General features: G+C 40.1%; 1 protein-coding gene across 3 annotated transcripts in view; it reads left to right on the forward strand.

The window, feature by feature from the left end:
* The window catches only part of NELL1 (neural EGFL like 1), an 879,285-nt gene that overhangs the window by 226,858 nt on the left and 624,888 nt on the right, over positions 1 to 27,539 (forward strand). For all 3 annotated transcript variants that reach the window (XM_063094110.1, XM_063094111.1, XM_063094112.1), the window contains 6 exons: positions 5,313 to 5,385; positions 6,026 to 6,108; positions 13,039 to 13,173; positions 14,044 to 14,146; positions 20,858 to 20,931; positions 26,748 to 26,847. In XM_063094110.1, the coding sequence (XP_062950180.1) occupies positions 5,313 to 5,385; positions 6,026 to 6,108; positions 13,039 to 13,173; positions 14,044 to 14,146; positions 20,858 to 20,931; positions 26,748 to 26,847 (568 nt within the window). The remainder of the gene's footprint in view (positions 1 to 5,312; positions 5,386 to 6,025; positions 6,109 to 13,038; positions 13,174 to 14,043; positions 14,147 to 20,857; positions 20,932 to 26,747; positions 26,848 to 27,539) is intronic.

A 27,539-nucleotide genomic window follows, 5' to 3' on the forward strand; every position in this document is an offset into this window, starting at 1 on the left:
CCCTCATTTCGGAAGGATAGCCTTGCAGGGTAGAGTATTCTTGGCTGGCAATCTTTGTCTTTTAGTATTTTGAAAATATCATCCCATTCATTTCTAGCTTTTAGGGTTTGTGATGAAAAGTCTGATGTTAACCTGATTGGGGCTCCCTTATAGGTGATTTGACGCTTCTCTCTTGCAGCTTTTAAGATTCTCTCTTTGTCTCTGAGTTTTGCCAATTTGACTATGACATGTCTTGGAGAAGGCCTTTTTGGGTTGAATACATTTGGAGATCGTTGAGCTTCCTGGATCTGAAGATCTGTGATTTTTCCTATACCTGGGAAGTTTTCTGCCACTATTTTGTTGAATATGTTTTCAATGGAATCTCCATTTTCCTCCCCTTCTGGAATACCCATGACTCGGATATTTGAGCGCTTGAGGTTGTCTGATATCTCTCTCAGATTTTCTTCCATGTCCTTGATTCTTTTTTCTTTCTTTTTGTCTGCTTGTGTTATTTCAAACAGCCCATCTTCAAGTTCAGAGGTTCTCTCTTCAACTTCGACAAGCCTGCTGGTTAAACTCTCCGTTGTGTTTTTTATTTCGCTGAATAACTTCTTCAGTTCAGCAAGTTCTGCTACATTTTTTTTCAGGACATTGATTTCCTTGTATATTTCCTCTTTCAGATCCTGTATACTTTTCCTCATTTGATCATGATGTCTAGCTGAGTTTTCTTATATCTCATTCAGTTTCCTTAGAGTTATCACTCGAAATTCCTTGTCAGTTATTTCAAGGGCTTCTTGTTCTATAGGATCTAGAGTATGAGATTTATTAACTTTTGGTGGTGTACTTTCTTGATTTTTTGTATTTCTGGTGTCTTTTTTTTGGTGTTTATTCATTGTGGCAGGGGGTTTCACAGTCCACCGGTTTGAGACTAATGACTAACTAGGATGTTGCTGTGGTTGCCAATTTGGTATGGCTCCCACCGTGACTGCTCAGTTGGCCTCTAGTGTCTTGTGTGTGTGGTTGCCTCGGGTCTTGGGCTTCTCCGGGGATCCACCTTTCTGGTCAGCTTGTACTCTGCTGGGCTGGTGGATCACGTACCACAGGGTGTGTGATCTCTGTTGAGCTTTCACTTTCTGTACAGGACTTCTCCCCGTTCCGTGTGCTCTGGCCCAGGCTGTTAGATCGTGCAGTGGCGACCCCACCGGGTGTGTGGTTTCTGTCGAGTCTCCGCCTCCCTGGCCGCACGTCTCCCCCCTCTGTGCACACTGTGCTGGGCTGGGGTGTGTCTTCTGCACCCCTCGTCTATCAGCTGGGCCTTCAAGACCCTGCTCAGCACCACCTCGCCCAGGGAGTCTACCAGGTTTCTGCTAGGCACAGACGACCGGTCTCTCTGGGTGCCTTTGTAGCACTGTGTAGATCTTTCTCGGGTCTTGTTCACCTTTGTATCCCCCCGGTATAAACCGAGTCTAGTGCCCGCCTGCAGCCTGCTCTCCGGCAGGTTCAAGCGGACCTGGCAACTCTCCTACCACACTATTCCCAACCAGAAATTCGTTAGGCTTTTTTCCAAACTGGTGGTCGCAGAGATGGTATCTGCCTCCCAGTAACAGGAAGTTTACCGGGGCCGGAGTCCAGGGTGTGGTGGAGTGACAGTCGGCCTGCCCGTACTTCCTAGCCCTCCCAACACTGGTCGGGGACGCCCCACACCCCCAGCCCCGCCAGAGAACCGCGGAGGGAGTGGGAGAGGAGGCCGGCCCGCAGGGTCCGGAAAGCCCCGCGCCAGGCCAAGCAAATGGGCTCAGTGATGGCCGAGCAGGGCGGAGCTGCCCGCACCTGGGAAAATGGAGGCAGCACCGGGCGGTGAGTGGCCTGGTGGTGCAGGCGGGAGCCGCGTGGGCATCCACCCCCCGAACAGAGCTGTGCCAGGGATCACTCACAGTGCTGTGCCAGGTTGGGCGCTCGCTCTGTCTCTGGTTTGTTGCCTTCCGTGTTCTCGGCGCTGCCGCCTCGGGCTGTTCAGTCGCGGCGCCGCTCAGGCGCTCCCAGGAATCTTCTTTAATGCCGGCCTGAAACCTCGAATCCTGAATAGGGCAGCTGGCCGCCTTCAGTGCGGCCCCAGCCTCCGGGATCCTGGCTGCATCCACAGCAGCCCTGGCGCCGTGTTCCCTGTTTCAAGACTCGCTTTTGCAGCTAAGAATCAGTTCTTTTCCTGCTCCACACTTCAAAGCTGTTGCCTGTAAATGAGGCAGCCTCTCCTGCCAGGGGCAAAGTGGCGTTGAGCCCCCACGACCGGCCAGCAGCAGCAGTCCTCCCTTAAGAGATGGCCAGAGGAAGGTCCACAAGTTTCCCGGCTGCCTGAGGCCCAGTGGCCACCTTTTCCACCTCAGCTACTCCACGCCAGCCGCCGCAGCCGCCGCCATCTTGAAACCCTCTATCATTTTTTTACCTTATCTCATTTGGGAGAAGTTGCAGTGCTTGAAGGCACATTTTTATCTATAGAAAGCATCATTTTTGGGTGAGAAATAAGGCTGATCAAGCTACTTTGTAGTTTGTAGTTTCGTACTTTATAAAATTCCCTTTTGTAGTTTTATAAGGAAAATGACAGGCTTAGCAAATACTTCTGTTATCAGCAAATGTCCTGTCACTTAACAGTCCATATGGCAGTTCAATGCAAGACCTTCTGATTCTTATTCTGGAGAAGGTGCTGAGATATGCACATGTGTATGTAGTCACATGCATACACATACCCTCAGACTTCTTTGGGTTATAGTTGGTATTTGCAGTGTATCACCACCTTTCTTTAATCTAGCATCAAATTACATCCATTCAAACAAATTAGCATTCCCATTTTGATTCATTGTTGAGAATCAATTTTCATGCCAGATTGCCCCATGAAGTTCCCTCAGAAAAAAAATACCAAGTGCTTCGGGTTTTTTGTTAACGATGATTGAGAAGTTGTCAGCTCTTATTTCTGTTTTTGTTCAAGTCAATATCACTGGCCTTCACCTAATGATTTGTGTAACACACACACATGTGCCAGAGATTAAAAGTGGAAAGAGAGGAATAAGGAGGGATACAGATAAAGGAAAGATGTGGGGAGGTAATTTGTAATTTATAATGTAACTAAAATGAATAGAGTCACTTAAAAAAAAAAGGAAAAGGGCATCTGTCATGCTCAATACTATGTTGCTATAGAAAAGATAGGATGAGGAATCCTTTTTAATTGAATTTGCCATTCATTTTTGGAAAGGTAATTAATACCATGACAAATGTGCTCCAGGTTTCTGAGTGCCTTTCCTATGGATGATAAAAATAAGAATAATCTAGGATCTTCTGATGAACAAGCTATAGAAGAATCCCCCCCTTTCCTGGTACACGTGCTTTCACCACTCTTCATCACCTAGGGTGAGCTACCTTAACACGATGGATTCGTTCAAAAGGTGAGTTGGCCTTAGTCCACACTGAACTACTCCAAGCCATCCTCTTTTAGAAATCTTGAAATATACATTCATCTTGAGAAAGCTACAGTTAGTTACCACTTGTCAATGCCAGTGAGATCATAGCACCAAGGATCTATCTGTAAATGTTTGACATTGTCTGGCGCTGTCCTGGTTTGCCTGGGAGTCTCTGGGGTTTATCACTGAAATTTCATGTGTCCAGGGAATCCCTAAGTCCTCAGCAAGCCTGTTTGGTTAGTCACTCTAAATGCATCCATATTCATCCTGATTAGACAGATATTTTATAATGTTATATTTAGTTCTCTTTGATGGTCTGTTTTCAGATGGAAATGTGTAGTTTTGTCTGTCTGGGTGATTTTCTTTTAAACTGGAAAGGTAATGAAAGCACAGAAATCTAAAATGTAACCATTTCCGTTTGGATACCTGTTTAATTGATCCAAATTTTGAGTGCTGGAGGGATCTTTAGCTTTTTTATCCAGCACTTCTTTTTCAGATCTAGCAACTGAGGCTTGGAAAAGGTTGTTGATTTGTTGCTTAAGTTTACCCAGTTAGCTAGAAATGGGTCTAGAATTTGAACCCATGTCCCCTAATGTCTAATCCTATGCTCTTCTCAAATTGTCACTTGATGCTTGACGTGTTCTAGCCTCTTAAAGAAGTTAGTTTGCTTTGAAAACCTGAGCAGCTTCATCTCAGAGAGAAGGTAATTCGCTTAGATAGTGCTCTATCAATTGTTCCTGGTATTCCTCTGCAAGAGATTATGAATTAATACTGAGCAGCAGTGGCCGGGATTTCTTCCCCATGCTGAGGCTGTCTCCTTTTGTAATCATAAACAGGGCATCTTCAAAGAGGAAGAGGTTAATAAATACATATAATTCTGCAGAAGAGATGCTGTGATCCTGTTATTTCTATTAATATTTCCAATTAATATTTTATCTTGAAATAATAAGCAGAAAAAAGCATTTGCTGATTGCCTTCTGCTGTTCAGAAGATGAGCACATAAATGTTAAATGTTACGCCCTCTGAAAGACATGCCAGCACATCTTAAGCCTATATTTTATTTATAGATTAAACTCAATATTCTGAACCAACTTCCACATCTTCCATCTGTTCTGTAATATCTCTTCCATCAAATCAGTGAAAAAAACCAAAACCAAACCAAAACAAAATAACAAACAACAAAAATACTCCTAAAAACAGAACCTTGAAATTCAACTGAAAAAATTTAAAAGTCAGGTGAATATTTTTATTGAGAGATGGTAGCCCCAATGATCTTCTTATATTTGGGCTGTTCTTACAGATTGATTTATAGGGTTCAAATACCACCTTTCCCTCAAAAATGTTGAGCAAGTCTTAGAGCTCATCAGCAAAGAATAATGTTACTCAATTAATTGAGGAATGAAGATCACTATGGAATTTTCCCAGTGTCTAATTTTATTTCCTTGACTAAATGAATAAGTGAAAACATTTTAGTCTAATATGTTTCTATTATCTCTTTCTCCATGCTTTAAAAAAAAATCCTGTAAATCAGCAATATTTAATGTTCCAGGATGATTAGGGCACTGAAGAGAATTTTTCTTGCATCAATGCCTTTTTCAGTTTGATAGTTTAAGAACATTTTACTGATGAATCCTTGGTGCTATGATCTCATCAGCATTAACTAGTGGTAACTAATTCTACCTTTCTCAAGATGAATGTGTATTTCAAGATTTCTAAAAGAGGACGGCTTGGAGATGTTCAGTGTGGACTAAAGCCAAATCACCTTTTGAATGAATTTGTCTTGTTAAAAAATAATCCAACCTGTAGAAAGTATGTGACTGCACAGGGGCCATTTGAACTGGTGACTAATCTTGATTGCCATCTGTCTCTTTTATTATCAAGGGGATCATCCAAGATGGGAAGATCATCTTTATGCCAAATGGATACATAACACAGTGTCCGAACCTAAATCGCAGTAAGTAGTGAATTAAAGCATTTGTGAATTTTAAATATTATATAACTTGTTGATAATATCAGAAAAACACATGTGGAAGGATACACACAAACTATTCACAGTGTTGACTTCTGAGATGGCGAGGATAGTGAAAGATAACTTATTATCTATATTATAAATATACTCTGTGTCTCTGAGTTTTTAAAAAAGATTATATATTACTTATAAACCCAAAATTTGAAGGTAAGAAAAGGGTTACATTAGCAGATTCTGTAGGTTGATACAAAAAGATATGCTTAATATAATTATATAAATTACAAAAAACTAGACTTCTTGACCTACAGGGGAATTTACTTTTTCCTTTTCTGTAATGCTCCACATTTTTTTTTCAGTCACCTCTTAATAAAAATGAGGATTTAATTTTAATTTAAAAATTTCATGTTGCCTTTCATTTCAGTTAATAGTCCTTTTCCTGTTTCTTTTTGTTTATTAAAGGAAAAGATATAGAACTGAAAACTTCTGTGATTTCACTCAAATTTCAAAATAACACTTAACCAAAAACAGCAAAAACCCTTCTACCTAGTCAGATAACTACTGCTTAACATTTTTTTTTCTTGTGTTAGCACAATATCAATATATATTTTATATTTTCTTTATTGAGCTTGCCCAACCTGCAGTGATTTCTTAAGCCTGGTACAAGGAATAATGGATTTACAAGAGCTTTTGGCCAAGATGACTGCAAAAGTAGGTATCTAAATTTCACTTGTGATGTTTGATTTCTTTTTCCATGCTATCTGGAATTTAGAGTGATATGCTATAATGGAAATGGTTTTAGCATGTTAACTACAAAAATGGTTCACTTTTACTTGAAATAGGACTACCTACAGTAAACATAACTAGTCACGTCCTTGATACTAGAGGCTGTCTCAAAATGTTTACTTGAAAAATGTTTGGAAGCAAAAGGCAATATGTATCGCTGTAGTTCCCCAGGAGTAGGAAAGGAATTTGTTCATTGGCTATTAAACTAGTAACACTGTGAGATGATATATGGTCAGAGCCACTGCTGCTTATAAGCTAATGCATTTTGGATGTAAGAATAATTGCCAATAATCGGAAGGGGCAAAATAGCTATTGTTAGGAAAAGATTACTGTCATAGAAAGGTATTATAGCACATTTGTATGTATGATTCATTTCAGGGCTGGCCCTGAGTGAAATAGTGAAGGAGGCAACGTTTTCCTTTCCATGCTTCCAGTCTTATAACAATGCATCTTTTCCGTCCCTCCGTCCTCCACTTAAGCATCTTCTGAGGACCTGCTATTTGATGGGCCCTGTGTTAGGCACAAAGAGACAGTGGTGAACAAGACACGATTTCTATCCCAGAAATATTCTTATTGCATGGCAGAGGCCAGAAATGTAAACAATTAGGGGCTTTAATATATATTCATAAAGTGTAGATTCATAATAAAAGCCCTGAGCCTTGTGGAGAAATGTAGTGAAAAAAGTAGAAAATGTGGCTAATGCTGTTGTTATGATACCAATCTGTCGTGGACATGAGTTCCAGCCCAGGGCAAAGAAAGAATTAGGTTGGGCCTGAGAGGCATTTTACTTTGCAAAAGTTAGAATTTTAATAACAGTGAAAATGATACATTAATCCTATTCCACCTGCGGCTGTGGCTGCTCCCTGCCATCATCCATGGCATGTGGAAAAATATTGGTGGGTAGGTGAGTGTTTGGGAGGGAGGACTGTATTTTGGACCCATATTGTGCCACTGAAGACAATGTTTCTATTTCAAACTAGGTTTTTGGCCAAGCCAGGTTCTGCTTTGTCTGCAAAGGAGAGATGGAACTCTTTTGTAAGAAAAAGATTGAAACTGAGGCTTGAGCCGTAGCTTTTCACTTCAGAGTCCAGTGGAAATGTGAAATGGAGGCAATTATTTGTCTTCCCAGCTTGTGGCATATAGAGGCTTTTATTTCATATTGTCTGGAGCAGCTTGATCTCAATACTGTTAATTATATTTTAGCATGCAACCAAATTTTTGGAACAAGAAACATGCCACTCAGTCTCAGGTGATTGCAGTTCTCCATTCTCTAGCTTTGAGGATGCCCTTTTCTTTTTCATTCTTTCCCGTTGCAGGGAATGTCATTTTTCTCTTTTTAGCTGTACATTATCGAGGAGTCACATTGAGCTCTATCCCCAAAACATTATTAGGTAAAATGGGCATTTGTGAGGCAGAAGATATTTAATTGTGGGCAATTGCAAGCAGAAAATGGTTTAATACACCTTCTAAACCTGCCCCTGGCAGTTTTGGCAGATTTATAAGTCTATTCTTTCCAAACTGTGTATAGAATTATAATTCGAAAACCGAGTACTTCCATTTTCACTGCATAATTTGGAATCTGTGATAATCTAGGACACAAGTTGGCAAACATTTTCTATAAAGAGCCAGCTAGTAAATGCTGGGCTTTGCAGGCCAAGAGGCAAAATTGAATGTATTATGTATATACTTATTTATTTAAGTATAATCATTTATAATCATTTAAAATATAATGATCGAAAAATGTAAAAAACATTTTCAGCTCACAGGCCATACAAAAATAAGTGGTGGGCCAGATTTGTCAACTCTTGAAGAAGCTAGAAACTCACTTACACTAGGTAATATTTAGAGCATTTACTATGTGTTAGTTATAATATTATAACTTTTTGTGTTGACTGTCACTTTTATCCTCACAACAATCCCGTGAGCTAGGTTTAATTTATGAGTCCACTTTACAAATGAGAGACTGAGGTCCAGGAAGGTTAGGCAACTTTTCCTAAAACAGCATCGAGCAGATCTGGGACCTGAACTCAGGTATTTCGATCCTGAGAGTTGAATCATGACTGAGAAAGTTTATGGTTGGAGAAGAGAGGATTGGAAAGAGAGACAAAAGATATAATGAGGGAATGACAGAAGGAGGTGGATGGTACCAGTAGGAGGATAGAGATATCAGCAAGAAGAAGAATGAGCAAATAAAAAGAGGGAGTGAAATATGTGGACATAGAGCTTATAGCAATTCTTAAAGGAGGAGGGTTAGGGCAAGAATGAGACCTCTTAGCTTGCTCTTTTGGCTATGAGCTGCTTTTTTCCTTGGAAATATGTGGGAATCCTTTGAGTACTGGGTTAATGCTGTGCATACTTCTGCCAGGACCACTCAGGGCTACCTTATCTTACATTATCTACTTAAGGATTTTCAGACCATACATACTGCTTAGAATCAGATTGCTAAATTTAGGATAGGCAAGGTGAATTCTCAGGAAAGAACCCTTTAAGGATTCTCAAGGAAGAATTTTTCCCCTCTAGCCTGTGCCGAGGTCTGAACAGGAGCATTTCCTTCCTGTGCCTGTGCAATCCACATTTCCTTTTTGTTCTCTCTAGAATTAAGGGTGCAGCCTGTTAGGGCCTGACCTTTATATACGAGTTTCCTTCAAGGCAACCATCTTCAGAGACCCTGTTCTGTAATTCTGCCACCTGAACCCTGTGCAGCAATCAAGGTGGAAGCTCAAGGGCTTCATGTTTTGACAAAAACTCTCAGGATGTAGGTCGGCTGTGGTGTTCACTTACCTGCTGGAATCTCTGCTGTCACTTTGTTTTGGCCTCTGTGGCTTTCTTCTTTTTGTGTCATGTCTATGATGATTTCCAAAAGTTTTTATTGATACATTGAATGCAACATTTTAATTGGTTCAATTGGTGAAGTCTTTCAGGGTATCTAGTCAGGGTATTTATATATTGAATGCAACATTTTAGTTGGTTCAATTGGTGATTCTTTCAGGGTATTCCATCTTGGTGGAAGCAGAAGTGTAATTCACCCTTTTTGGCAGATTGAAAGAGATGGAGTCTGGAGATGTGAGGCAAACTGGAAGTTAAATATGTCTCCCAGATGCCAAGACATTTCTATGGGAACAAATCCATCTGGACTTAGTCTTTGCCTTTAGTTAAATAGACCTATTTGTGGCAAGATTTAGCTGATGGTGCTGGAGCTAAGCTTTGGAGGTTTGGTTTGAATTGTCCAGCAGCTGTGATTAAGATAGGCATATATTCATTTAGAGCATAGTGGAGATAGAGACTAGGCTTTAGAGTCACACTAATTTGATTCGAGTCTCCTTTTTATCATTTCCTTGGACGTTTGTAACTTTGACCAAGCCACTGGACTTGTTTCAGCTGCCATTTTCCCATATGTAAAATGGTGACAGTTATTCCTGGCTTTGTGAAGATTCCATGAGACCAGGAAAGAAATTTGGTTCATGCACACAGTAGACATTCAATAAATGGTGGCTGTTGTTATTTATACTGTTCAACGTAGAAAAATTAGGCAATGGTAAGGGAAAGATGGTCCCTAAAAAAGTGTATACCTTCCCTAGTTGTTTGACATCACAAAGTCTGATAAAGGCTGTGAGTTACTTTCAGGGACCTAGTCCAGAACTAGGCTCTGAGAGGTCATGGAAAACAGCAAGAAGTCCTCACACTTGGGTCATAGTGGAAGCCCTGGAGCCTTCCCAGAGAGCAAGCTCCATGCACAAGCTGGACAGGGATAGGTAGCCAAAGTCAGATGCAACCAAACAGATGTAGATACCAGATGATCCCAGGGTTCTGCCTAGGAAAGCTCACTGTTTCTTTTCTCCTTTCAGGGTTGGGCATACTGGTGAATGGCTATGCCCTTGTTTGATACAGGACAAGTCATAGGAGAAAGTTGTAGTAACATTCAAGTGACAGGGATCAGGGTAGATAAAAGCCCTATTAAGAAATCCTGGTATTTTGGCAAAACTACACTTTTTCAAAGCAGAAAATGTGCAGAACAGCTACATAAGGTAATACCCTTTTTGTGTCCCCTGATAGTGTATCTTCAGTGATCCACAAGACACCACCACTCCCCTGCCTTACTCTGGAATTTCTGCCAGGTATTCTTGGCATTGTGAGAACCATTCACCTATTGGGGCAGGTACATTGTGGTATGGTCAGGCTCTGTCTTGCTCTTGAAACCCAACTGTGATGTAATCCCTCCCATTATGTCTTCAAGTTCAGAAAGAAGAGATACTAGAGACTGGGAGTTTTACTTCTACTTAAATCTGTGACAAACCTATGTATTTAAATCAAGCAGCACTTGCAGTGGCATTTCAGCTTGTAACATATTTAATTTTGAAACTTTCATTGTTTCAAGGAGCTCAGTAGTGATTTTTCAATTAAGCTTGAAGGTTTAACAATAGATTTTTTTCCCTTCCATATTGTAAATGCCAAAGAAATAGTATTTCAAAGAATAAAAAGCAATCCACCACCTAACTAATGTACTCAAATCCATTCATTAACCTCTTACTGTGAAAAAGACTTCAACAGTCTATCTTTGAATGCATAGCATTAAGAATAAATGATTCGGTCCGTGGTTGCTTAGATAAAGGCATGAACAAAGGTAAGACAGAATAAAGATTTAGATTTGATACTATATCTATTTTGGATCTGCAAGCATTCTTGGAGAGGATGGCAGGTAGTATCAAAATAGCTTTTGAAAATGAATTTGTATAAATTCAGCGTGTTAATACCAATGATAGAAAATGTAATTCATTTTTTGATTCAGAGCTATTTTATCCTTTATGTTCACTATAGGATTTAGCAGGGAGAAAAGGGAAGGCGAGATTACATATTAAGTGCCTTTGAAAAATTAGCTTTTTGCCTTAATATCCCTTTGCCTTTGTGTCTGTCTGATGCACTCTTATTATTACAGAGATTAAGGCTTTTCAATGTTGTCAGAAAAGGCTAAATATACTAAAAATAAAAGCAATATTCAGAATGGAAACAAAATCAGCCTGGAGAATAAATTCCATTATATTAAAACTGATGTTTTCCTTGGAATTGTGTTTTATAAGTTAGCATAGCTCAGCTTAGTGGGATCAGTACTAGAAATTGCCAATATTACCCTTAGGCAAGATCCTAGATTTTCAAGAAACTTGGATAAATACAGAATTGCTTTTTGGATCATGGAGTCTTTAAGAAGTTCCCTTCTTGGAGTGATACAGACACCAGATTGGGGGGTGATCATGGTGCCTGTGATTTGTCTAGGATCCTATTTGTTATTTTCTGTGCCCTTTGCTACCACCCACAAAAGGCAGAAAAGGGACAAGTTTTCTTGAGAAATTTCAAAGCTTTCAGGAAGAGGATGAAATAAATGACAAAAACAAAGGTTAGAATTACATGTGAATTCCTTTTCCAGAGACTAGTACTGTTAGGAGTGAGAGGAGCACGTACGGAATGGAACTGTGGTTAACATAGAAAGATGGTGGGAATCATCTGTAATATTGGCTTAAAATAGTCTTAGTTGAATCAAAGATTAAACTGATCCCCTGTATGGGGAAAGTACTCAAGACACGGAGGTGTATGTATAATTGAGAAGGAAAAGAGAAACTATTAGATAAATTTTTAGGAAATACTATTTGTTTTTCAATCACGGTCATCTCTATGTAAGGAAAAAGGAAAAACGGTACTATCACTACTGGGCTGAGTTACTCTTTAGCGCGTATGTGACAACAGAGAGATCATGCCAATGTGCTATATTTAGGTTTTTTTGCACCATATTTTTGAAAGCAAACTGGAGAAGGCTACATGAAAGGTGATCAGGAGAGAGGATTGGAACCATATCATGAGCTGCTAAAAGAACCTGGTGGTGCTGAATGTTGTCAAGAGCAGATGTGAGGACAGGATAACCTCAAACGTTTGAAGACTAGACTTGCTCAGGATGGGTTACATGGCAATACTGGATCTAGCAAAAAAAAGGGAGGGATGTTTCACAGCTCAAGCCAAGAAAGATGTTTCAAACATTCAGAGCTACCAAAAAAAAAAAAAAAAAAAGATGTCCCACCACTGGAGATGTGCAAACAGAGGATAGATAATCACTTGAAGGGGTTTCTTGTGAGAACGCTAGTGTTTTATAATTCATTTTAAATTGGAGATTTTAAGACTCTGTGGTTAGAGGGGCCTAGAAAAACAAGAAAGGTTATTTTACAAAATCCTGATTTCACCTGGGTGTTTGATTACCTCTCCTGACCTTCATTTGAACAACAAAGTGAATTCTTAGGACATTCTGTTTAGGTGATCCCAATCTGGGGAGAAACTAGATCCTCCTATGGTTTTTCTTTTTTCTGGCTCCAGCTCCCCAGAATTTTTAATCAGAGAGAAACGAGTGATTTCCTAGCCTGTAAAACATGACATTCTGGTTAGTGTGTGAAGAACATGGAGAAGATAGTGGGAGACAAATGTAAGTGCATTGGAGTTCCTGATTAGATCACCTGTAAAAATTGTAATGAGTCCTTGAGAACACATTCATTATGAGTGTTTACGTGTGAGTTTGAGCTGAAAGTACAAGCATTTATGAACACCTGTGAGGTTCCCAAGATACAGTTTAATGTCTCATTTGGTATTCATTAGACCATGGGAACCAATATGTTTTCAATTTAGAGTGATTCCACCTTGTGTAAAAAAAACAAAACCAAAAACCAAAAAACAAATTCTGCTAAGAATCAACAAACTACTCTGAGCGTGTTTTTTTTCTTCCTGTCTGGAGTTTTTTTTTTTTTTTTCTTGTTGCTGTTAGCTTTGTTAGCATGATGCAATTGAATTACAGAAATTACACCCAATAACTCTTGTTTGCAGCTAAATTATGCAGAAACAAGACTTAGTCAGTTGGAAAACTGCCATTGTGAGAAGACCTGTCAAGTGAGTGGACTGCTCTATCGAGACCAAGACTCTTGGGTTGATGGTGACCACTGCAGGAACTGCACATGCAAAGTAAGCCTCTTTCTAAATAAATAAAATAAAAACAGTTTTAAGGGGACAGGCTCACTAATTATAGTGTAATCTGGTACTTTAATATATGATGTTAACTCTAAGAAGTATTACCTTTTTATCTAGCACCTAGTAGCAATCTGAGCAATTGTGAAGTGATGCTGGAAAAATGTCATTTCCTATTTTAAATACTGGGAAGTTAAAATCTGCCTTCCTTGGCAACATGCTTTAATTTGATCTAATATTATTATTAAGGAACTTACTGTTTAGAGCGAGGTTGGAGAATAAAGGGAGGAAGGGACTTTTATTTTCAAACAACCTAATGGTTAGTTTTATTCACAAATTTTCTTTACCGGAATACATTTTATAAGGCGGTTTAGTTATCTCTAGGTGTCTCTGCTGTATTTTCCAAGGTATCCATCATCTATTTCAGTGAATTACAAGAGCCCCCTCCAAAAATGAGTATGTAAACCCTGCCCAGTTGAAATTACTTGATACATATTTGAAGAATGCCATTGTTTATTCAGGAAAATGCAAAACATTGTTAAAGCCTCAAAAATGATTGGCAGGGTCTGCAAAAGGTGTTATTTATGTTCTTGTAAAAACAGGCTTTTTGTTTTCTGCCTAATCTACTTAGCCCACATGGGCAGGTATGATGAAGCCAGTGATGGATATCAGAAAAGTAATTGAGGTGGCGCAGGTTCATTCAGGCTAGAGAAAATACTTTATTTGTGGTCCTGGAGTGGACTGGGAATTCCTCATATTACTTCTGTTTCCCTGATGAGGATTCTGGGATGAGATGTAAACTTTTGCCACCACAGGAGCTTTTGAAGGATACTGCTGAGATTTTTCCCCCTGTCCTTCCTTCCTCAGAGTGGTGCTGTGGAATGCCGAAGGATGTCCTGTCCCCCTCTCAATTGTTCTCCAGACTCCCTCCCCGTGCACATTGCTGGCCAGTGCTGTAAGGTCTGCCGACGTAAGTACTGACTGAGGGTCAGAGTGGACCTCTGTGCTTTGAGGTTTATTTCGCCCCCCCGTTTTTAAGGACCCAACTGATCAACAGTGGCGAAAGCACTGGCGTTGACGTAATATTAAATGTACAGGAAGAAAAGTCACAATATTTTAATTAGTTTTGATATGGCATATATTTAACATGGGCTTTTTTTCTAATCCTCACATTAGCCCTAATCACTGTTTTTCCCTCATTCTGTGTGGAAAGAGCTGTGTTCACAGGGATTGTCACTTGTCTGGGGTCGAACAACTGGGTGGGGTTAATCAGTAAACTCACAACTCCAAAGCTCCATGTGTTTTGTCCCCCCGATTCTGGATGATTAAGTTATGGGCCAAATTCTGTGTTTTGACTTTCTGAAGCATTGGCCAGATTCTCCTGTTATGAAGGAGGCTTAGAACTTTCAGGATGAAATTCAGTTAAAATACTAAAACAATTTATTTCAATGTTGGCTTGTCCATGTTATATAATGATTTGAAAATCCTTTTTTATCTGTATTGCAAAGGGCACAATTTCAACTGAAATAGTGAAATGAGACAAGCAGTAAGTGTAAAAGCTATAATTTAGAATGCTTGGTGTGTACCGTACACTGTGCTAGGCACTTTAATTCTATTTGCATATTGAATTCTCACAACCCTTTAGGCAGGCATTGTTATTATTCCTGCATAAGGAAGTTAACTTACCAAGGTCACAAGGCTGGTGAGTGGCAGAGGTGAGAAATCACATGGTATTCTACAGAAAAAGAGAAGGCGGGAGAGGACACTGGTGGTAGACTTGGGATGTTCCCTGGAGGAAGTGGAGCCAAGTTAAATATTTCTAGCCTTGTAGAAGATGACGGTGTAAGGCTAAGCAATGGAGTGAAGAATGTGGGTGGAATTTTTAGAAATTTTCAAGGATCTTTACATCAGAAAAATGATGGAGAATATTTAGATTGTCCCTTTCAAATATAACAAGTATGTGACATAACACATATGTTAATTAGCTTGATTTAACCATTGCACAGTGTATACATATTTTGAAGCAGTATGCCATACACCATGAAGATGTACAAATTTTTGTTTGTCAGTTAAAAATCATAAAATCTGAAAAAAAGAAAAAATGATAAAGAAGTTTATCTTGTATAAACAGCAAATAGTTGGATCTTGTTTTTTTAACCCAGTCTGAAAATCTGGATTGTTTTGTTTTGATTGGATCTTTTAATCCATTCATGTTTAATGTTGTTATGGGTATAGTTGAAACCACTACTTCTTGAATACCATGTCTTCCCTTGGTTCTGTTCCTTAATTATTTTAAAAATTTTTTCTGGAGAGCTGCCTTAAGTAAATTTCTCATATGTGAACAAAGAAAAATTTTCTAAGTTTCTCTCTGGGTTTAGGTGGGGCAGTTATTCTAGGGACACCAAGGAGAGGTACTGGTCTGACTCAGACAAGAGGAGCTGATACATTGAAGGGAATTGTTTTTTCTGCTCACCTACTAAGTGTTCCTGCACTTGTCATGGCCTCAGGAGCTGCAGTGCTTGCAGTGAGGGCATCTATTTGGAAATAGGAAAGAACTTTGTCTAAGCATCCATGGCCATCCAGGAAGTGGTGCAGGAGTTTCATTACTCAAACATTTGTTGGGTGTCTGCTCTATTTAAGGCATATTAAATATTCCTAACTGCCTATTAAAGTCTCCTGGTGAGCTTCTTAAAATGGATGTTCTCAGGGACCCACTCAGATCTACTAAATCAAAATCTTCTGGCAATAGTATCCTGAAATCTATGTTCTTTTGGTAGGCAGATTTGAGGACTACCAGAAGTGGGAGGGAGGGAAAAGAATGGAGGATTCTTTCAGCTATGCAAAACAGCATTTGTAAAGAAACAGAGGTAGCAGAGGGAAAGGGAGATTGTGTGTTTGACGATAACACAGGGTTTTTGTAGGTGAGAAGTAGAAATAAAGCTGCAAAGATGTGTTGGGGATGGATGACGATTGTATTCCTTTGATGTCATTTAGTCATCCTTACTGATATCCCTCTCACAAACACTGTCCTCAGCTCTGGATGCAACAGTGGGCACATATGGATCATTCACTCTATGTCAGGCATTGTGCTAAGTTATTCTATGTGCATTAATTCATTTCATTCTTCCAACAACCCAAAGGAATAGCCTTCACTATTATCCCCACTTTACAGATGAGGAAGTGAAGCATAATCAAAGAAGTGCTTTTAGAAAGGCCACTGCATCAAGACAGCTGGGGGCAGGCAGGCCGGGTATGGGATTTGGGTATATTCCATGTGGTGAGGCTGGCAACCAGGCACTGCCTTGGAAGATGCAAAGGAAAGGATGGAGATGAGTGACAGCCAAAACACCTGGCATGTGATAGATGCTCCATAAGCATTCTTTTGCAGGAGACAAATGAATTGGGACAGAGTGTCTGTGAGGGGGAAGTTGCCAGGCTTTGAATGAGAGCCTGTGGGAAATTCATAGTGTGATTAACAGAAATAAGGCAGGTGGAGAAGGTAGTTTGGGGAGCGATACATTTTGTTTGGCATGTTTGAGTTGGAGGTACCTAAAACACAACCAGTTTGATGTGGGTGTTTTGCTTGGAGAGGTGATATCTGAAGCCAGGGCTGTGAATTAGCTCACTGAAGGAGGCAGGATCCTTGAGTGTTCAGTCCCTGTGATCTTCCATTCTCCTTTAAAGTGGAAAACAGAGTGCTGATTTTGACATCCTAAGCCACTGAGAGCCAAGAGATGGCTGGAGTGTGTGCAGGGTCCAAATACCTAAATAAAGACAGAGAAACCTCACATCCACATCTGACAGGGGCATCAAGCCATACCTTCCAATTTTTTATTCAGTGTTCCCCCAAATGGTAAAAGTGTCCAGTCATTGCACTAGGGAAATCAAGGTCAAATTTGGAGGGCCAAATGTCTGTGGGTGCAAAAAGATACAGCTGCGTAACTCTTCCTTTAAATCCCCAGTACATTTGTTTCTGACATCATGCAGAAATGTGTGTGTGTTGGTGCCAGGTTTCAATTTCATGGTTGGACACTGTGAAATATTCTGGTTTGCATGTCACTGGTGTGATATGAAGGGCTTCAGGTATCCATTTACATTTCTACTCTCACTGAAGCTGTTGGAATGGAATCCTAAATGCCCCAGCCAAAGGCACCAGAGCCTGACTCACCTTATGCTTAAATTTCCTCACACATCAAAAATAAGCCTTTTGGCTGTAGATCAAGAGGTTGGATAATGATGGCTGATGTTAGGCATATGGAGGGCAGTAGCAGAGAAGGAGGGGCACTGTCAGAGAAGTGGGGGTGAGTATGAGAATGCTGGGAAAATTCTGTGACCTCCATGGTGATCCTGAAAGTTGTCCTAAGATAAGTTAACAGTACTTGATATTGTAATCATATACACATTCTGCACCAGTGCCAAAGCTGCAAATAGCTGAGGCATGCAGTGACATGTTGATGTCATTTTCTAGCCCCCAAAGCACCCTGCTGTGTGAGCACATAAAGTTCAGTGGACATTTAATTTTTATACCAGACTGGTGGATCTGAGGGATGGATGTTTCCCCATGTGTGGTATGAATGTAAACAATGAGGCATTCTTATTTATAGAAAGGAGTTCTGGGATGAGTTTGTCAAAGAGGAAAAGGGGAAACAGGCAAATGTCTGAAAACAGGGTGGCAAGCGTGTTAATATCATCACGGGAGTGACAAAGGGTAAAGGAGGAAGAAAAGTCTATTTCCTTGCTTCCTAGCCTGGGCCAAGAAGCAGATGGCAGATTTGACAGCAGTGCATTTAGCAGAACTGTCACTCGGGAGTGAGCCACCTTGCCAAGTTGGCAGCAGCTGCGTTTGGGAGTGTGGGAATTTATTAGACAGGAATTTCAGGCCCTTGGAGGTGTGGTCTCCCCTGCAAGTAAATTGGGGAATCCAGATCATCATTAGGACCAATGAGTCGTGGTCAACTGATCAGGGGATAGTTTTTTTTTTTTTTTTTTTTAAATGAGGGAGGAAGGGATTCTATCTAGAAAATTGTATTGATTCTCCACATTATTTCTTGGTTGTTGTTGCTGTTTTGTTCTGAAACTCTTGGTATCTACTTTCAGTGTTTGAAGTTACATTGAATGGCAGGAATAAGTCATACCTAGGAATCAAGAAGTTTGACTGGTTTCTGCCACTGACTAGAAGCTCATTAACTCTAAAACTATTTATTATTACTAACAATAAGCCCAGAAAGGCACTGGGCTTGGGGCTGGAGATAAAATTAGAAATAGGGATAGTCCCTATCCTCATGAAGGTTACAGTTAGCAGGGGGGATGTATAGTTAAATGGGCAATTAAGATACAATGTGATACGTGCTCTGTCAGGGCTAGGTCCAAAGAACAGCAGAAACACAAAGAGAGGACAATTAAACAGTGTTAGAGATCAAGAACAATTGAGGGAAGTCAGGCCTAAGCTGAAACTGATGGGTATACAGGTTGGGAGGTTGCCAGTGGAAGGGGACTGGGGCTAAGTGTCCTCATAGAAGAGAACAGTATATGCAAAGCCTGGAAGAGAGAGAGAGAAAGCATGTCTGGAGCATATGGGTGGGTGTGAGGGGATGAGGGTGAGTGAAAGCACAGGAATAGGTGAGCTGTGAAGCTTGAGTGATAAAAAGCAGCCACATGAATGGCGTTGTGTGCTGAATTAAGGAATTTGGACTTTATTGTGAGGGCATGAGGAACTCAATGATTAAGCAGGGCCTCATGTTTACACTCAAAAAGATATATGCCTGACTATTGTATAGAGAAGGACTGGAGAAGATTAAGACTAGAAGATGGGAGAGTTAAGAGGTTCTGGAATACTAAAGATGAGGGATGATGATGATGGCCTGAATGAAAACAGTATCTGAGGGCAGAGAATGGGGAATGGAGAAAAGTAGGTTGACATGAGAAAGTTAAGGAGGGAGAATTGCTAGAATTCGGGCACTGATTGGACATGGAATTGAGTATGAAGCAGAGGTTAAAATGATCCCAGGTACCAGGGTGTGGGTGCTGGGGTGGATACCAGCAATGTTCACTGAGAAGAGAATACTAGAGTGGGACGTATTTGGGTTGGGAATAGGGTTGCTGCAGGTCAGGTGAGGAGAAACAGACTCTGAAATGGAGATTGCATGCACTTTCTTAGGAAGTGCTCTCAGGATCTATTCTGGGGTAGGAGTGAGGTGATAAAGGAAGCAGAATTGGGCAGAAGGAGAAGTTGAGCTGCAATACAATTACAACAGATGCCTCAGTCATTCACACAGGGACCTCTGGGGCTGAAATGACCTTTCAGAGTTGTCCCAAGTTGGGATGAGGGGACCAGGACTTTGTACCATCTCCATCAACCACACATTGGGTGTGAGCAGCCTCAAGAAAGGGACTTAAAATTGGGCAAGGTGGCTCCCTACAGCTCAGGGAAAGTCCTACCTCAATATTCAGCTGAGGGCTATTATTTGCAACTGTTCCAGCAGCTGTAGGAATGTGTCCTTTGGTCATGGAGGGGCATCAGATAGCATACCACAGCATCTACTACATGGGTGTGATGTTAAGTAAGCCAGTGTCTCTGGACTATCCTCTTCCTATGCCCAAAAAGAAGGGGTTGGACCAGCTGATTACTAAAGTTCCTACATATTTGAACATTCTATGAAAATCAGAAGATCGTATAACTAGGAAACTACCAAATATCACCAACCCATTTTTACCAGATACAGGAATGGAGGCTCTGAGAGATGAGGTGGTTTTATAAAACCAACAGTGAGTTAGTGGTAGAGATGTCTTAGAGCGCTTGTCTTCACTTCTGTTTCTCCTAAGAGCTAGGGCTGGAAAGGTCTTCATCAGGGCAGGAGAGGGAGGCATCAGGCTTTCTCTTCCTTGTCACTGTCGAAGTGGCTGGAGAATTTGGTGGAGTCACATTAGGGTCATATCAAATTGACATATGCTGCACTTGCTTAAATGTGAGTCAGCAAGTTAAGTCACAGAAAGAGTCCCAGTGGAATCGACATTGAGTGGTGGGAGCTCCATTTATGCTTCTCTTTGATATTTTCTCCAAGGCTTACTTCCACTCTGTACTCCCCCTCTCTCTCCACTTTTCCACAGATCTCACCTTTCCAAAGATCTCTGTTACTTTGATATAGCACTTCACTGGCTTGGCTTGTATTTCTCGGTTGTCTCTGAGTTTCTTGGGGACAGATAGGCTAAGGACACTCACCTCCCGTGACCACAAGGAAAAAGAAATGGTGTCCTTCTCCACTGCAGCTGAAGTTCTGAGGATGAAACATGTATGAATCCTTTTCACCCAGTCATTTGTTTTACAGCTGCAGTGTCTGAATCAAAGTCACCGCTAATTGTACAGCACAGTGACAGCAACTTCCCTGTTTTAACTTCTTACCACATCAATTCGTTCTCTAGTTCCTCTGGCAACCGCACCACTGAAATAACTGTATGTCCCTGCTGTGAAGGGAAGGCAAACCCAATCAAGATGACACCTGCCTGGGGGAATCCAGGGTTAGCCTTTATACTATTCCCATGTCTTAGTTTAGACAAAGAGATTTGCGTTGCTTAGAGTCAGAGAATCTATGTTTTTGTGGAATCTGTTGGAGTTGGATGGCACCTTTGGGGTCATTTTGCTGCACAGCATGAGTATCTGACCCATTTTTCTGTTTTATTACAGCAAAATGTATCTATGGAGGAAAAGTTCTCGCAGAAGGCCAGCGGATTTTAACCAAGAGTTGTCGGGAATGCCGAGTAAGTTTTAATCTTATGATCCCTATCAGCTCTGGAGAATAAATAGATGTGTGGGCTTTACATAGGGTCATTAAGTGGGGCATAGTGGCCTGGTGGGTCTCTGAGGGGCAGAGCCCTGTGTGGTAGGCTGGAGGACAGGATGGGGAGGACTCAGTCATTGCGTGCTGAGCTGTGGTCAGCTATGGATCAGGTAGCCTTGGAAAGAAGCTACTAAGAGAAGGATGTGAGAGGGGAAAGGGAGCTTGAAGCTACTGTGAGTCAGGGAGGATGGGAGGTGGCTCTGGAAGAGGGTTTTGAGTTGGTGTTAGGGAAATCAGTCTGTGATGCTAGCCATAAGAGTGACAATTCTATTCTCAAATCGCTGGTATAATACTAGAAAGTGCCTGTCTCCTGCCTTCCCCTTCCCATGTATTACTTAGAATAAGATGTATAGAACCATAAATTTTATTTAATACTTATTCACCAAACATGCATTAAGCATATGCTGTATAACAACACTCTACTGGGTTCTGGGTATACAAAAGTGAATAGAATAAAGTCTCTGTGTTTACGGAACTTGAAATCCAGTGAGGGAGACTGACAGTAAAGAAAACAAACAAATTAACGTATGGTATAATGCCAAATTCTATTAAAAATATTAATTAAGCTAAAGGGATAGAGAGGTTTGCGGTGAGGGTGGGTGGTCTGGGAAGGCCTCTCTGAGGATGTGATGTTAGAAAAAAAGTCCTGGATAAGGTGTGGGACTTACTTGACACAAAGCAAGTCCTCAATAAATGTGAGCTATTTTTATTATTCCACATGACCACACATGTCCTCCTTGAATATAAGACAGATGTCATGTTCTCTGTAAATTGTTTTACTTCCACGGGAGGTAAAATGATTTGGATTCTAAAACCCTTGCTTTTCTCTTCTATCTTAGGGTAGCTGGGATGATTAAAGGAGATTTTTCTCACCCTGATGGTGATCTCAGTACCAGCCATGTATCTGTCCCTTAGCAACTTGCAACCCCTTGTATGGTCTGAGCAGAAGCAGTGGATGACCTTAGTGGGGGTCACCATTATGACTCTATCTCTTGTCACCAGAGAGGATCAAGGCAGAAACCATTTGAAACCTGTGGAAGATATGGGGATGAATTTATTTTCAATTTTGTTTTATTTGATTATTTGTTTTTTATTTGTGTTGTGAGGCATTTTTTTTCCCACTAAAACATTGTTCTTATTTAACTGATTTCTTTGGGCATGAATTTAAGTGCCGGCTAATTTGAATAGTACTTACCACTGTTACGGGCACATTGTAGGTCCTCCACACACTTGGTTTTATCCTTCACTGTTTTTGTTTTGTTTTTTCAATTTAGAAAGAAACTTCTATAGATAGGTTATTTTCTTTGCACAAGTGGTGTGTGCAAGTGTGTGTGTGCGTGCATATATATGAGTGCATGTGAAATATTTCATTCTTTCTTAATAAGTCATTAGTTTTTTTCATTTTTTGTTTTTCTATAGTTAGTAGTTACTTTGTGTATAGAGAAAAGGGTCATTGACAATAATATCTTAACGTTTATCATTTCTTGAGCATTTACTATATTCTAGGCACTGTTTAATAAGCATTTTAGGGCCGGCCGTATGGCTCACTCAGGAGAGTGTGGTGCTGGTAGCACCGAGGCCACGGGTTCGGATCCTATATAGGGATGGCTGGTGCGCTCACTGGCTGAGCGTGGTGCAGACCACACCGTGCTGAGGGTTGCAATCCCCTTACTGGTCCAAAAAAAAAAAGCATTTTAAGCATATTGTCTCATTTAAACCTCATAACATCCCTGTAGGTACTATACAGATGTGGAAACTGAGGAACAGAGAACAAGGCCAGATTGCTAGAGAGTGAGCTAGCTGGGCTCCACAGCCTCCTCTCTCAGCCTCCCTAACACCATTCCTCATGCCATTACTTATTTGGGAACTTTTCTCATTTCTGAGTTTTAGAGGGGTAGATTCAGAAGAACTGAACTAGCACTTTCTGTCTATCTGACAATACCACATTGGTCAGGCGAGGGCTTGTTGATTCCCCTGATAAAGGGTAGCATTTATAAAAGTCCATAGAAGAGCTTTGGGACACATTTAATGGATGTTGTCAGCAGGGAGAGAGTGATGGGTGTGGGGTGAGAGGGCCTCTGGTCTCTCCCCAGCAGCCTTTCTCTAGATTTTAGCCTGAATGCTCTATGGCATCTGTTTGTATGTAGTGAGTTAACACCTCTCCTGGGCATCTAAAATGGTACTACATAAGTACTATCCTTGGGAGCATAGAGGAAATAACTGTTCAAATAATTCTCCCTGTTCTGTGGTTCAGATGAAGATCTCCAGTGAGCAAAAGGCTACCTGGAGATCCTCCATTTCCATTTTTCTGACATCATGTTAAAGCTTCAGCAACATGAATTAGACAAGAAACTAACTCGTTTCAAATATTTTCACCAAGTGTTTCCGGAAGTTACCATATTATTTTTAAAAAATCAAAATGAATAAAGTCTCCTGGCAGTCTTGTTTTATTTTGTCCAATTATTGCTTTCCTGCAGCATTTCTTTATCCTAGCAACAATTTTTTGACTTCAAGGTGTATTTTATATGTTATTAGAAATTCAGGGTGGAAGCATAGTGATTAGTACAGAACTTGAAAGTATTTTCTATTTGACTAGTGACATGGAGACCATCATTGTAAATGAAAAAGAATGGAAGAATTGTATTTTTCCACCAATGCAAATCTCCAGAGGTCACAAAATACCATAATCAGGAGGATTTAAAGATGTTAATGATCAGATACTTCTTAGTAGAGATAGTTTTGAAAATAAAGTTAAAAAAGGTTTGTGCCTAATTATGCAGCTGGACTAAATGTATTTGGTGGCACTTATGCAACGGTAATCACAGTTCATATTATTTTCATGCAAAAGAGTTTGTCTCAATTTAAGCATTTGGAATTATGATCTTACTCATTAAATGTGTTAAAGGTTGATTGGAATTGTTGACTGATTTAATCAGCAGTCAAAGCAAGCACTTTTTTATTAAAAAAAACCTTTTATGAGTGATTATTTTTAAAAAATCTTCTGTAGCATTTTAAATATTTTTTTGGAAAGCAAATATATACCCATGATATAAAATTTAGAATATAGAAGAAAAAGTATAAGGAAGAAAATGGAAATCACTCCAGAATCTCACCACCTAGAGATAATCTCTTTTAACAGTTTGATTTTTGACAGCAAGAGTGAAATTTATCTTAATCATCTTAGTTTGGGTTCTCCCAGAAGCAGACGCTGAGCTAAGGGTTTCAGTACAAGTGGTTTACTAAGTAAGGCAGTGCTCCCAGGAGAGAGCATAAGTGTGTGGGGATTTAGATGGGGAGGGAGAAGAAATTGAGCAAAGTCACAATTTTAGGTGAAAGGTCAGACATATCCTCACCCTACCAAGAATTCTGGAGCATAAATTATACTAAGAAATTGTCCCTCCTTGAGGTAAAGAGCACCTCATACCAGTCAGTCACTGGCTTTGGACCATGGGTGTGGGGGTGGTAAGACTTGCAGGTAGATTCCAGCTCTCTGCATGGCAACAATGGCTCCAGGGCCCAAGGGCAGCCCTCTAAAGGTGACAGAGGTGAGCTGTAGCTGCAAATTATTCAGAAAATTGAGGTGGGCATGTAGAACTGATGAAAGGGATTCAACAGTGCCTGCCACTCTTATTTATGCCAAGAGGCAGTAGAGCATGAATAAATACATGAATATTGAAGGATACATGTAGAGGTAATAATGGTAAGCAAATACAGCATTGTGTTTGCTTTTACATTTAGCTATGCTGTTGATAGCATGCTTACTAACATCTATTGATGTGTAATTAGTTTGATTCCCTGTCATAGAAACTAAGGCACATCTGGTAGGGACACTTGCCTTAGCACTGGTGCTAACTCTTGAGGCTAGATGCTATTCAATGGCCTGCATTGAGGAGTGAAAATGGTATGTAGTGGAATAGAGGGACAGGGATCAATTCTCAGATCTTAGGGCCAGTTCTAAGATAGAGTCAGGAGAAAAGTAAGATTTTTCTTTTGGGAAAGAAAATCTTTGGGAAAGACTGGGAAATAAAGAGCAAAGGAGAAGAACAAGGCATGACAAAGAATACCAGAATGTTTGAGGCGATGGATAGGCTAATTACCCTGACTTGATTATTGTACATTGTACACATGTTCCCAAATATCACAGTGTACCCCATAAATATATACAATTATTATGTGACAATTAAGAAAATAAATTCAGTAAAATGAAACTGTCTTCCCCACCCCTCTACAAAAATAAAGAATGCCAGAGTCTGTACTGTCTGAGATCGAAATTATAAAAAGAGGAGGACATGGTGCAAATAATCCAAAAGATGAGTAGTTGGAAATTTATGTTTGACATGTATGGTTATGTTTATGCTCACATTTAAGAATGAATGTGCCTGATATAATGGGAGTTCTTACTAAATCAGAGGATTATGGGGCCACTGGAATGACAGAATCTCTAGGAGCTGAAAAACTCAGTGTCTCCCCATCTCTCTGGGCTGACCAGCTTCGTCCTTTTCTCCCACCTATGTTGGGAACTACTTTTTGGCCTTAAACAAGACTCCCCTTCTAGAACTTACTTCTTGGTCTGGCTGGTTAGCTCAGTTCATTACAGTGTGGTGCTATAATACCAAGGTCAAGAGTTCAGATCCCCTTGCCAGCCAGAAACACACACACACACACACACACACACACACACACACACACACACATCGAACTTACTCCTCGGTTGACTTAAATATCCCCTGAAGAATACGAGAGAAAAATTAAATGTTTTAGCTAAAATAAGGGGCTCTCAAACCTTTAAAAATAGTAATTAATAGGCTAATATTAAAATTCAGTATAATACTAAATATAGATGCTAGTAACGTCAACAAAGAGGACCTTAGGTGAAGTAAGGTGATATTCACCTGCTGAATATTTAACATTTTATTGTAAATAATTTTATTCATGTCTAGGCAAAATCTAGTGCCTATCTAACTAACCCACTTTGAGCTTATTTATACCTACATACCTTGGCTCTTGCCTGTTTCTTCTGCCAGGAAAGTCTCTTCTTTCTTCATTCCATTATTCAAGTTTCCTCACCTGTGGCATCTTTTTAATTTCTTCCCTCCTGGACAGAATCAATTATTCTCCCATAACACATTATAATACCTTTATTAGACCACATTTTTCAGGACTGACTATGTTATACTTTCCAGTTTAAGAGGGTTTTTTTTTTTTTTTCCCTCATTCTATTCAAACTGTGAGCCCATCAAGATCAAGGCAGATGTCTTCTTTATCTTTGTGTTCACAGTGCCTGTAACCCAATGGAGATGGAACTGGCTCACATAAGCTACTGTACATAACTTTCCAACTTTGCTTTCAGTGATATGTTGGTAGCTCAAAATCAGCCATCATCAGAGTATTAACACCACAAAAATCAGTAGATGTTACAAATTAGGTTTCTCTCCTGCCCAAGAGTCAATTGGTAAAAATTTATTAGCACATCACTATTAACATCTTTCTCCTCCATAGAAGATACTCAAAAATTGTTGAAATAGAGTCTCTTCTGTTGTAGAAAGGGAAATTTGCCTTCTCTTCCAGGGGTTTCATCAATTTAATTTGTGACCTTATCATTATTAGTGGAATTTGTGGGAGTACTAATTATTGCAGTTTGTTTTTACTGCAGGATATTAACAATGAGCATTTTAAGTTTATATCATTGACTAAAAATATAAACAACATTTTGTTTCCCTAAAATTTGGCTTCCAGGGTGGAGTTTTAGTGAAAATCACGGAAACGTGCCCTCCTCTGAACTGCTCGGAAAAGGATCACATTCTTCCAGAGAATCAGTGCTGCAGTGTCTGTAGAGGTAAGTGGGCTTGGTGGTGGGCCATGCTTGAGTGTGGCTGGGAGTGGCCTTGCGGGGTGTGAAGGTTTAATGAACAGTGTGATGATAACAACGTGGGTCTAAAACACTGCTCTGCACTTAGAAACTTGTATATCCTATTTACCTTTATTGGCCATAGACTCCTCAATTGTAAAATGAGGATAATAATAGTGTCTACTTCATAAGACTGCTGTGAAGATTAAATAGGATAATGCATAAGCACCTAGCATTAGGCCCAGCATGTGATAAACTTTCAATAAACTTTAGTTCCTATAATAATGCCTATGATAGTTCCTGTAATAATAGCCATTATCATCATGGTTACATTTTTCTTATTGGGACGCATTCTTCTGTTCAGCCCCGTCTGTGGACCAATTCCCATATCTTATAAAGAATGACTTATGGTGAATTCCTATTATGGGTTAGATTTATATACAACTTTTGTATTTCCTGCAAGGAAAGAAAGCTTCAAATATGTAACACGTGATTACTAATGAATTCTTAGGCAGAAATTGTTTTGTTTCCTCCTCCTGGAATTTCCTTCATCTCACACTTATTGTTATTTCCTCAAACCCCAGATCAAGTATCACTTCCTCTCTGAAACTTCTCACCCAGGCAGAATTAGATAGATTAGAGGAACCTAGAATTTATTGAAAAATTCTTAAAAAACAAAT

This window comes from Cynocephalus volans, chromosome 4 (genome assembly GCF_027409185.1).
Source record: "Cynocephalus volans isolate mCynVol1 chromosome 4, mCynVol1.pri, whole genome shotgun sequence".
Taxonomy (NCBI): Eukaryota; Metazoa; Chordata; class Mammalia; order Dermoptera; family Cynocephalidae; genus Cynocephalus; species Cynocephalus volans.